Source organism: Erithacus rubecula (genome assembly GCF_903797595.1).
Source record: "Erithacus rubecula genome assembly, chromosome: 2".
NCBI lineage: Eukaryota > Metazoa > Chordata > Aves > Passeriformes > Muscicapidae > Erithacus > Erithacus rubecula.
Genome location: NC_136685.1, coordinates 8,560,971 through 8,571,184, shown reverse-complemented (window position 1 = coordinate 8,571,184; position 10,214 = coordinate 8,560,971). Strand labels below are relative to the sequence as shown.

The window sequence follows — 10,214 nt, the reverse complement described above, 5'->3', positions numbered from 1 at the left end:
AATATAATAGCTGTCTTTGGGGCTTACTACATCTTCAAGTATTGCAAAATCAGCTTTTCTCCCTCTTAACTTTGCAAAGTCCAACTACGGTGCAGCAAGGCTAACATTCTGGGAAAGCAAAGGGCAAAAATTGAAGATGAATCCTTAGAAATTATTATACACAGCTGAACTCTTTCTAGAATGCAATTAGTTACATAGCATCATGTTGATGTTTACAGGAGTATACTTCATATCAAGCTCTAATTTGACTACCTCAGCTTACACTCTGTAAATAAACCCAAATGAAATAAAGCAGCAACAGCGCCTCCAAGCCCCTAGGAAAAAAAAAAAAAAAAAAAAAAAAAAAAAAAAAAAAAAAAAAAAAAAAAAAAAATCTGATGTAAATAAAAAAAAAAAAAAAAAAAAAAAAAAAGTGAGGCAGAGCTCTGCACTCTGTTAAGATGTACTTTTCTCAGCCTAGAGAATTTATTTTTGCACGAAAGAAGAGGTGTTCTCGAAACCTCTTCGGGTAGTTCCAGGAATTTCTGTGACCCACGGGCACTTTTCTCAAAGCTCACCTTAAATATACGTCACTTGCAACGTGGAAGCGCAAAAGAAAAACAGCAAAGAAACGCCAACAAACAGATAAAGCACAACTCCCGAAAGAAAGCGAACGAGGCCGCCAGCCCCGCGGGAAGGCGGGACCGGGACTCGAACCGGCGGCCCCGCCCTCACCGCGGGCTCTCCTAAGCCGCGCGCCCGAGGCTCCAAGTCGCGAGCGGCGGCGCTGCGCACGCGCGTTCGCGGGCAGCACGTTCCTGCGCGCTTCGCGGCGCCATTTTGGGCGCTCGGTGCCGCGGGTCGGCGGCTGCTCGAGGGCGCTGCGCTCCGCTCGGCTCCGCTCGGCTCCGCTCGGCTCCGCTCGGCGCCGCTCCCCGACCCCCCCGGGGCGGCCGCAGCCTCTGCCCGTGCTCGCTGCCCGTGCCCGGCTCCCCTCAGGTGAGTGCGGTGTCAGGCGCTGCCGGTCAGAGCCTGCTCTGGGTCACGGGCACCTCAGCCTCTGTCTTGTGTCCTGCACTTGCTTGCATTTAAAAGTCGTTTTGTTACGGCATGAGTTGGCCGCAGGTTAGCGGTGCATGATAGAAGTATGGATTTATGATGGCTGAAGAGTTGGAAGCTAATACAAACGTGTGGCGATTCCTGTTTAGAAGTGAGTGGGAGGCGCCGGTGTGGTGTTCCTCTGACTGCTTTGGATTTTTGAGATTCAGGGAAGAAAGAATAGCCAGACCGTGCTTTTAGGAGGATAGATTCAGTTTTGTAATTTTGTTTTTTTTTTGTAATCTTAAGGTTGTAGTTTAGCTAAGTATGAGAAACTTTTCCAGGATGTGTTTATCAGGCAGGAAGAGGATTTAGACAATCACAGAATGGTTTGTGTTGGAAGGAACTTTAAAGTTGATCCAGTTTTAACCCCTGTGCCATGGGCAGAGTCACCTTCTGCTCCAGGGTGCTCAGGGTCCCATCCAGCCTTGAACACTTGCAGGTGTGGGATGTCCACGGCTTCTCTGGACAGCCTGTTCCAGTGCTTTATCACCTTCACAATAAAATACTTATTTGCAATATATATTCTAAACCTACTCCCATTCAGTTTAAAGACGTGCCCCCTTTTCCTGTTGTTTTGTGCCCTTGTAAAAAGTCCCTATCCAGCCCCTGCAGGTATAGTAAGGTGCTGTAAGGTCTTTATGGAACTGTTCCTTTTTCACGCTGAGCAATCCATCTGCCTTAGCCTGGCTTCACAGCAGAGATGCTCTGGTCCTTGCAGCATTTTTGGGGCCACTTCTGAGCTTGCTGCAGCAGGTCCCTGTTCTTCCTGTGCTGGGACCCCAGAGGTGAAGGCAGCACTGCAGGTGGGATCTGGGCAGGGCAGAGGGGCAGAATTTCCTCCCTGGACCGGCTGCCCACGCTGCTTTTGATGCAGCCCAGGTTGTGTTTGTTTCCTGGACTGTGAATGGGCAGTGCTGGCACATGCTGAGCTTCTTATCAACAAACACACCAACGATTTTATCCTCAGGGCTGCCCTCATTAACAGAAATAGCATAACAATTCAGTTTGCATGTCTGTTTCTAATTATTTTTCTACCGTCTTTCCTCATAAAGAGATACCGAGTTGTTAATTACTGGTCCGTGTTTCCTTTGGAAGACTTTCTACGAATGAAGGTGGAAAGGTGAGTAAACAGCAAAAGGCCGTTTTTGTAAACTGTAGAAATGTGGCTGTGTCAGTGTGATGCTGTTACTCAGGCTGTGATAGCAGACAAGTGTTAATACTCAATTTGTTTTATTTTGTTACATCTTAGTGCAGATAGGGCATAGTTTCAGTGAAGAGGGGGAAAAAAGGGAGCAGAGTTTCAGTCAGGTCTCTCCTAAAGTTTGTGTCTCTTTAGTGATCAAATGTTTCTTCCAGGCAGACGGAGCCAATTCCTTAAGCCTGTTTTCTTTGATTAAAGGAACCCAGATTTTCACTTTGTTACAGGGGAATGTGGAAAAAAAGGGACCTTGTTGAATAAGGAATTTGTCAGATCTGGATTTGATACTGCTTTTACTGGGAGGATTTTTCTTTTTGTTTGGTGTCCAGTGGTTTTGGTTTTCTAGGTCTTGTTTTTTTTTATTTGTTGGTTTTATAATCATCCTTCACAGTAGGGTGCTAATTTATTTATTAGAGGTTGGTTTATTTTTTTTTTTTGTTTGGTTTGTTTTTTTTGTTTGTTTTAATTTATTTTCAGTTTTATTTTTGTGTGCTAGAATGATAGGGATAAATATTTTTTCTGAAAACAGGTTGAATATTCACTTGTTACTTCAGATAGGCTGGTGGTGAAAACTATCATGACAATTTCTCTGAAGATTTTTTGCAGGCTAAGGGGGATCTTGCCCTAAAACTTTGTAATTGTAACAGAAAGTTTAAATTCCGGCTTTACATAAAAATTCATAGATCAAGGTTATCTTTTTCCAGACTATCCTTGAGTATTTATCTCTTGTCTTTGCATTTGATGTTGTCTATCTCAAATTACTTTGTTAGAACAGCAGTTCTGGAATTGCTTGATTAAATTATGGTCATGCACAGCCTTTTAAAACAATGTGAAGTCGCAGATTCACTGAATCATTGACATATGAATTGCACTGGAAGTTGAGCTTCATGTCTGAATTATAGATCAGAAAAGTACCTGAATGTTTTGAAGATATTTAAACTGACAGAATTGGAGTGTTGAGACCATACAAAACATACCTGACATGGTTGTTGCTTGATGAGCAGTGCAGAAATGTTGCACGCACATGATAATCTCAGTATGTTGAGAGCCTTAAATATTCTGTTGGTACAATTGGTACCAGAATAAACAAACAGTAGAGTGTGGAGCTATAAATTGTCAGTGATCTGGAGAAGTGATTTAGACAGAAAAAGCAAGGTGAGTAGGGAATGAGTTCTTCATATGAAAAGGAAAGGGAAACAGACTGAAATACCTTGGTGTTACTGTGGGAGCAACATTTTGGTTAAAAATTAATCTCAGGTGGTAAAACCAGTCTGTAGCCACCTGGGTGAATCCACAGACACTTTTTTTCGTGTTACCTGAGCATGTCTTTGCTAAGAGAACTGTGTGGAATGTATCCCAGTTGCCTAAAACATGACATTCTTAAGTGTTTAGTATATGTTTTAGCCAGAATTTTAATATGCTGTTAAACCATTTTGAAAACAAATGTCATGTAGCGAATTAGTTGCAAAGGAAAAAATGCAGAAAATTTTCAAGATGATTGTACTCCTTTTCTTTGCAGACAGGATGGAATCTCTGACTCCTTCACCAGACTTGGTAGATAAGAAATTGAAGATAACTCATGTAGAATGTCATCCTGAGTGCCTGGTTATAGTGTTCCAGGCTCAATGCAACATAGGATGTGAGCTTGACTATTTAATACTACAAAATGAGATACAGCGTGTGTTCAAAGTAAAAGATGATGTCTCTGTTGGTGGCTCTTGCTTGGTGGAAGACACAGAAGGAGAATGGCACAGAGGAAGAATTCTGAGAAAAAATGGGAATATCTGTGAGGCTTTTCTTATAGACACTGGACATGTGTTGGCTGTTGAGGAAACACATCTTGCTGCTGCTTGTGATAAATTGTTTCAGCTGCCTCCAAAGGTGGTTTTGGGTGTTTTTGCAAGCATACTTCCTCTTGGAGAAAGATGGGATCCAAAAGCCATTAACTATTTTTCGTCTCTGGTGGGATTACAGATCACGGGTCATGTGAAGGCTGTTACACCATATCAGCTGTTTATTCTAGAAGTGCCTAAGGTTATTACTGATGTTCTTGAACTGCAGTTAGGTAAATTTATTGATGGAGATTCATTTTGTCTTGTTGTAGAAACTTTAAGAGCATTGCCCCAAGGAATGCTTTGTAAGAGAATGCCGCAACTGCTGAAACAGAAATACCCATTCAGGGAGTTACTTACCTTAAATAACTCTGAGAAACAAACAGATTTTTGTAATGTTCCAGATCAACTCTTTCCATGTCTACCTGTTGGCAGTAAAGAAAATGTAAAAGTAACTGGTGCAGTAAGCCCAAATAAATTTTATTGTCAGATACAGAAATGGCAGAAAGAGCTGGAATGTTTGACAGGAGCTATGCATTTGTACTATGAAGCTCTTTTTGGAGAAAATACCACATCTTGTGATAGTTTAGGGCTGCTGTGTGCTGCCAAGAGGCATAATGGGCAGTGGCATAGAGGAGTGATAAAACAACTTCTCTCTGACCATGTGGAGGTCTGGTTAATGGATTTGGGCATTATTGAAGCTGTGCCACCTAGTTGTATTCAGAAACTGAAAGCTGAGTTCATGACATTGCCAATGATTTCATTTCCATGTACGCTGTCTTGTTTTGGTAGTCAAGATGAAACAATAATAAAACTTCAGCTCAAGGAACTTACACAAGCCTTAATAGGACAAACCTCTGTGTCTGTCCATGTTGATTTATACAATAACACTGAACGCTTGTATTATGTAACGCTGCAGAAACAAAATCTTGAAAGTAATGCTGGGCATCCAGAAAACCAAAACGAGACAGCTGCACCATGTGTCTCACTTTCAGAAACAAAAACCAAAAGTATTGCACAAAACCACAAACTAAGTCCTGAGCAAAACAATCCATCTAAGAATTCCTCTGTAAACAAAGATAAAAAAGCCTGCTTACCTGAACGGGATGTTTCTTTCTCCAGCTACTGCAAGAGAGAAGAGATGCAAATTAACTGTTTTTATGGAGCTTTTGTAGTATATGTTGTAAATCCATCTGACTTTTGGATTCAAACATCTAGATACCAGAATGAGTTTCAGGCCTTGATGAAAAACATTGCCTGCACATACAGTCATTGTAGCAATGATGAGATGGTCCTTAAAAAACCAGAACCTGGGTTGCTCTGCTGTGCCCGGTATAGCAAGGATGGGTGTTACTACCGGGGTATTGTCACAAAAGTGTTTCGTGTTAGCATTATGGTTTACTTCTTGGATTTTGGAAATACAGATACTATACCTTGTCACTACGTGAAAACGTTGCTTCCCGAGTTTTCTGATTTACCAGCTTTAGCTATGTGTTGTTCCCTTGCTTGCACCTTTCCTGTTGATGGTGTGTGGGTTAAAAAAGAAACTGATTTCTTTAAAAACGTGGTGTTGAACAAACCACTGCTGCTTCATGTCATTGGAAAGCAAAAAAGCAAGTACATTGTTAATGTGCAGTGTCACACTGGTTTCCTGCAAGGAAACGTTGCCACGTGTATGGTTCAAGCCGGTTTTGCTGAATACCGGCTAGAAGCACCAGATCCTGTTCAAAGGGCAGCTAAAAGGTGGCACAATGGGAATCACCTCAAGTGTAAAAAAGAAAAAACAAATGCAGAGAAAACCAGTAATACTTGCAAAAATAAGGTATCTGGAAATGGAGACATACTTAAGAAGGAAAAGTCATTAAATGTGTTAGCAGTGCCTAGAGAATCTGTTGTGTCATCCCATTTAGGAGAAGGTGCTGTCTCTAAAATGCATAAATTGGTATGTGAGGAAAAATTAGTTTATAAAGAGCTTGTGTTTAAACCTGGAGCTGTTTGCGAAGTGGTGTGTTCTTGCATTTTTTCCCCAGCAGATTTTTTGTGTCAGCTGCAAAGCAGACTGCCAGAGCTAAATAACTTAATGGAACAAATTCAGACTTACTATAAAGATCATACCAGTCCCTACAACACTGGACAGGTTGCCTGTATTGTTAAGTGTCCCAGAGATGGAAGGTGGTACAGAGCAGCTGTTGTGCAGCAGGTATCCACAAATGAAGTTGATGTGATTTTTGTAGATTATGGTTATCGGGAGAGAGTTTCACTTAAAGATGTTCAGGGTGTTCTTCCAGATTTCCTAACTCTAGAGAGTCAAGCATTTCGATGTGGACTTAAAAATGTAGTCTTCCAGACTGACTCCCTTAATTGGACTGAGGAAGTGAATAGACAATTTGAAGACTTCATTTCTTCTTCTAGAGGACCACTGACTTGCACCATTTATGCTCTTGTTCTTCTGAGCCCCAACTGTTTATACAATGTAGTTGACTTACAGACTCCACTTACTAGTGTGGAGGAATTCATGAGAGAGTGTGGTCTCACCCAGTCTCAATGTGTTGGAATGAGAAATCTTTCATCTTTGGGTTCTCTGTACAGTTTTTGCTATTCATCTTTTAATATAAAAACTGGAAGTGAGGAGGAGGTTTATATAACTCACATAAATAGTCCTTCAAAATTCTATTGTCAGCTTAATCGGAACACTGAAACTCTTGAGGCATTGATGAAGAAGGTTAGTGACGTAAAATGTAAAATGTCAGGTAATGCAAATTATCACAGCAATACACGATTGTGTATAGCCAGACATGTGGAAGATGGTCTCTTTTACAGAGCTTTGGTTTTTCCTGTGGAATCAACATCCGTTCTGAGGGTTGACTATGTGGATTTTGGAAGTAGGAGTATGGTGGAGAGAGACCAGTTGATGCCTATTCCAGATTCTGCCACTGACTTATTATTCACACCCATGCAAGCTATTAAATTCTATCTGTCAGATCTTAGGGGGGCAGAATTTCCATCAAGAATTACTACATGGTTTGTGAAAACATTCCTTGGTAAACTGCTGAAGGCTGTAATTTTATCCAGAGAATCAGATGGAAAGATTGTTGTGGAGCTGTATGATGGACAGCTCAAAGTAAGTCAGAAAATTAAAGAGAAGGTATTGGAAGAGTTGGCCCAGGAAAGCTGTATGGAACAATGTAGAAGTAATGAAGGAGGGATATGTCATATGGAAGATGACAAAGAAATTAATAAAGTAAGTCTTAAAGATCTTGAAATACTTAAATTGAAAACTGAAGTGAAATGCCAAGTCTATGATGAGTATTATCAGACAGATACCAGTGAGAATTTTGGAGATGAAGAGCAAACTGCATGTAGTGCATCAAAGCTGTGTAGTGGATTCTTAAACCAGCAAACTTTACAGGACAGCAAAAGTACTTTGGGTGCTCTTCCAGACAATGGAGAGGAACCTTGGATTGGACAACCTGCTTCTCACTCACTCTCTTACTCTGCTTTACATTCAAAGAAAATAACTGTAAATGCTGTTTCTGAATCTCAGAATGAAAGACCAAATTGTACAGGTCAACAGGAAAGGAGTAATAAAAATATACCTACATTAAGCAGTCTTCCTCAGCGTGATATCCAGGTGAATACTGAAGTAGCAGGTTATATTTCTCATATGAATAGTCCATCAAGTTTCTATGTTCACTTTGCAGAGGATGAAAACTTAATAATAAAACTAGCAGATGATTTAAATGAAAGCTTGGAGAATAGAGGTCAGGAAAATTGCTTAGATGAGCTCATGGTAGGGGATCTTGTTGTTGCAGAGCACGATGCTGATTGTTTTTACTATAGAGCAGTTATTAAAACTCTGAAATCAGGAAACTCCTATGAAGTAGAATTCATTGACTATGGTAATGCTGCAGTTGTAAATTCGTCAAAAATCTGCAGGATTCCAGAAAAGTTCTTAACTCTGCCAAGGTTTAGTGTTCATTGTTTCCTTAGCAGTGTGAAAAGTGTACCTGGTGAAAGCTGGACTAAAGAAAGTGCTGCTTATTTTGCAAGAATGGTAAGTGACAAGCCAGTAGTTTGCAAGTTCTTACAGCAACATGGAAAAAAATGGGAAATTGATGTAATTTGTGATGGAGAGTCTTTGTCTAACAGCCTTTTGCATAAAGTAGGCAGCATAAGGTGGGAGAGCACATGGGTATATGCTTTGGAAAATAAGCCTAAACAAAATGGTAATCCTTCGAAATCTAAGAATAGTTTAGGTGGCCAAAATAAAACCAAGTCTGCTGGGATGAAAAATATTTCTGTGAAGCCCTCAAATCTTCAGGTTTTAAATTCTGGACAAGTAGAAGCAGCAGAAGTAGTTAATATTTCAAAGAGTGGAGAGTTTTATGTACAGTTACTTAAAAATTTGCAAATACTACATGAGTTAAATGTAATGCTTGACAAAGAAGCACAAAGAAGTGATTTGCTTAGAGTGGATGATATTGAACAGGGACTGGAATGCATTACACAATCTGGAAAGAACTTAAAATGGTATCGATCAAAAGTGATAAAGAAATTTGTCAGGGAAAAGTTAATACTAGTTTTTTTCATGGATTATGGCATGTGTGAGATGGTGTCCTTAAATAATGCAAAGATGCTCAGTGATAAGCTTAAAAGTATTCCTAAACAAGCTGTTTTATGTAGATGGATTTATTTTAAAAACATGAAGAAAATTCACTTAGACCATTTAGTAAATGCACTCCTAGATTGTGAAATCAGGATCTTGTTTTTGAGATACTTGAAATCACATGATATCTGGGAGGTAGATATTTTAGTAGGACAAGTTACACTTGAGGAATATTTGAACCATCTCTTAAGTCATTGTTGGACAATTGTTGGACCAGAAGAATGTAGTAATGCAAACTGTAAGGAGTTTGGTATGTCATTCAAGATAAATTCAGCCATGTGGATGCTGCTGCACAGTGGCAGAACATACCCTGGGTGTGCAACTGCAGTTACTGATCCTTCAAACTTCAGTGTCCAGTTTGAAATCTTCTTTGATTGCATGCAAAACTTGTCCTTGCTGCTCTCTGACCTTCCTGATGACTTGCCAGCTCTGCCAGAAGAACTCGTGACACCTGGTGCTAGCTGCTTGATTGAATTTGGGCAGGAAGCAGAGTGGTACAGGGCAGAAATTAGTGAAGTAACTAGTCAGTCTGTTGTTCTTGTATTTATTGATCATGGCTTTCTGAGGACCATCCCTTATTCTGATATCCATAAACTTAAAGTTGTTCCAGACAGTCTCTTACACTTCCCACGCTTGGCACACTCTTGCTCTTTGCATGATACAGTTCCTGGCAAGGGGGAACACTGGAGTGAGGAAGCTATACTTCTGTTTCAGAAGCTTCTTGGTAAGCCAGGACTGGTATTTCATTTTATCCACTATGGCTCTGAAATGAAGTTAGAGGTGGATATTCTATGTGGGGATAGCAATGTATCTGATACCTTAATTGCTGCAGGCCATGCAGTCTGCTCTCACAGTAGGTGCTGTCCCATTCCAGTGGACAGACTCTAATAAGAAAAAAGAATTGCAAATGAAGTGGCCAGATTCTAGTTACTAAGCTTCTCTTTGTGATGAAAACTGATTTTGCTGACAGAAGTCAGAGAAAGAAGAGAAACAAAAAAGCTTTTTGAAGCACTGCATTAGCTATAAAAAAAGTTTCAAAGAAGGGAGTGTGGTAAAGTGGCTGCTGGAATACCATTTACAAAGGATCTGAGTTTACAACACTGAAAGAAAACCTACAAAAGATGGACAGTACTGTGAGGATGTTGGGATTTTTTCAGCATTTTGATGACAAGAAAAGTAAAGTTGTCATAACACAGAGTAAATGTGCTACCAGAAACACTGGCTGAGACTTGTGATGCTGATGTTCTACAGTCTGAAAAGACTGTATGTGAAGCTACTATCAAAGAATTAGTTGAATAATCAGTAGGCTGCAGTTAGAAAAGCACTACTTCAAAGCAAAATAAAACAAACAATCTTTTTGTTGGAATGCTGTCAAAGTTTTTGCATGTATATATATAAATATATCTTTATTTGCAGTAGCATCTGGTTTACAGTGGTG

General features: G+C 40.1%; 1 protein-coding gene across 1 annotated transcript; it reads left to right on the top strand.

The window, feature by feature from the left end:
- The first annotated feature begins 654 nt into the window (after window positions 1–654).
- On the top strand, window positions 655–9,800 carry TDRD15 (tudor domain containing 15). Its single transcript, XM_079326425.1, has 3 exons — window positions 655–978; window positions 2,133–2,200; window positions 3,798–9,800. The coding sequence occupies exon 3, from the start codon at window positions 3,803–3,805 to the stop codon at window positions 9,662–9,664; it is 5,862 nt and encodes a 1,953-aa protein (XP_079182551.1). The 5' UTR covers window positions 655–978; window positions 2,133–2,200; window positions 3,798–3,802; the 3' UTR covers window positions 9,665–9,800.
- The last annotated feature ends 414 nt before the right edge of the window (window positions 9,801–10,214 follow it).

Excerpts from the sequence above, each read along its gene's own strand:
- TDRD15 (XM_079326425.1), top strand. The coding sequence starts at position 3,803 with ATGGAATCTCTGACTCCTTCACCAGACTTGGTAGATAAGAAATTGAAG.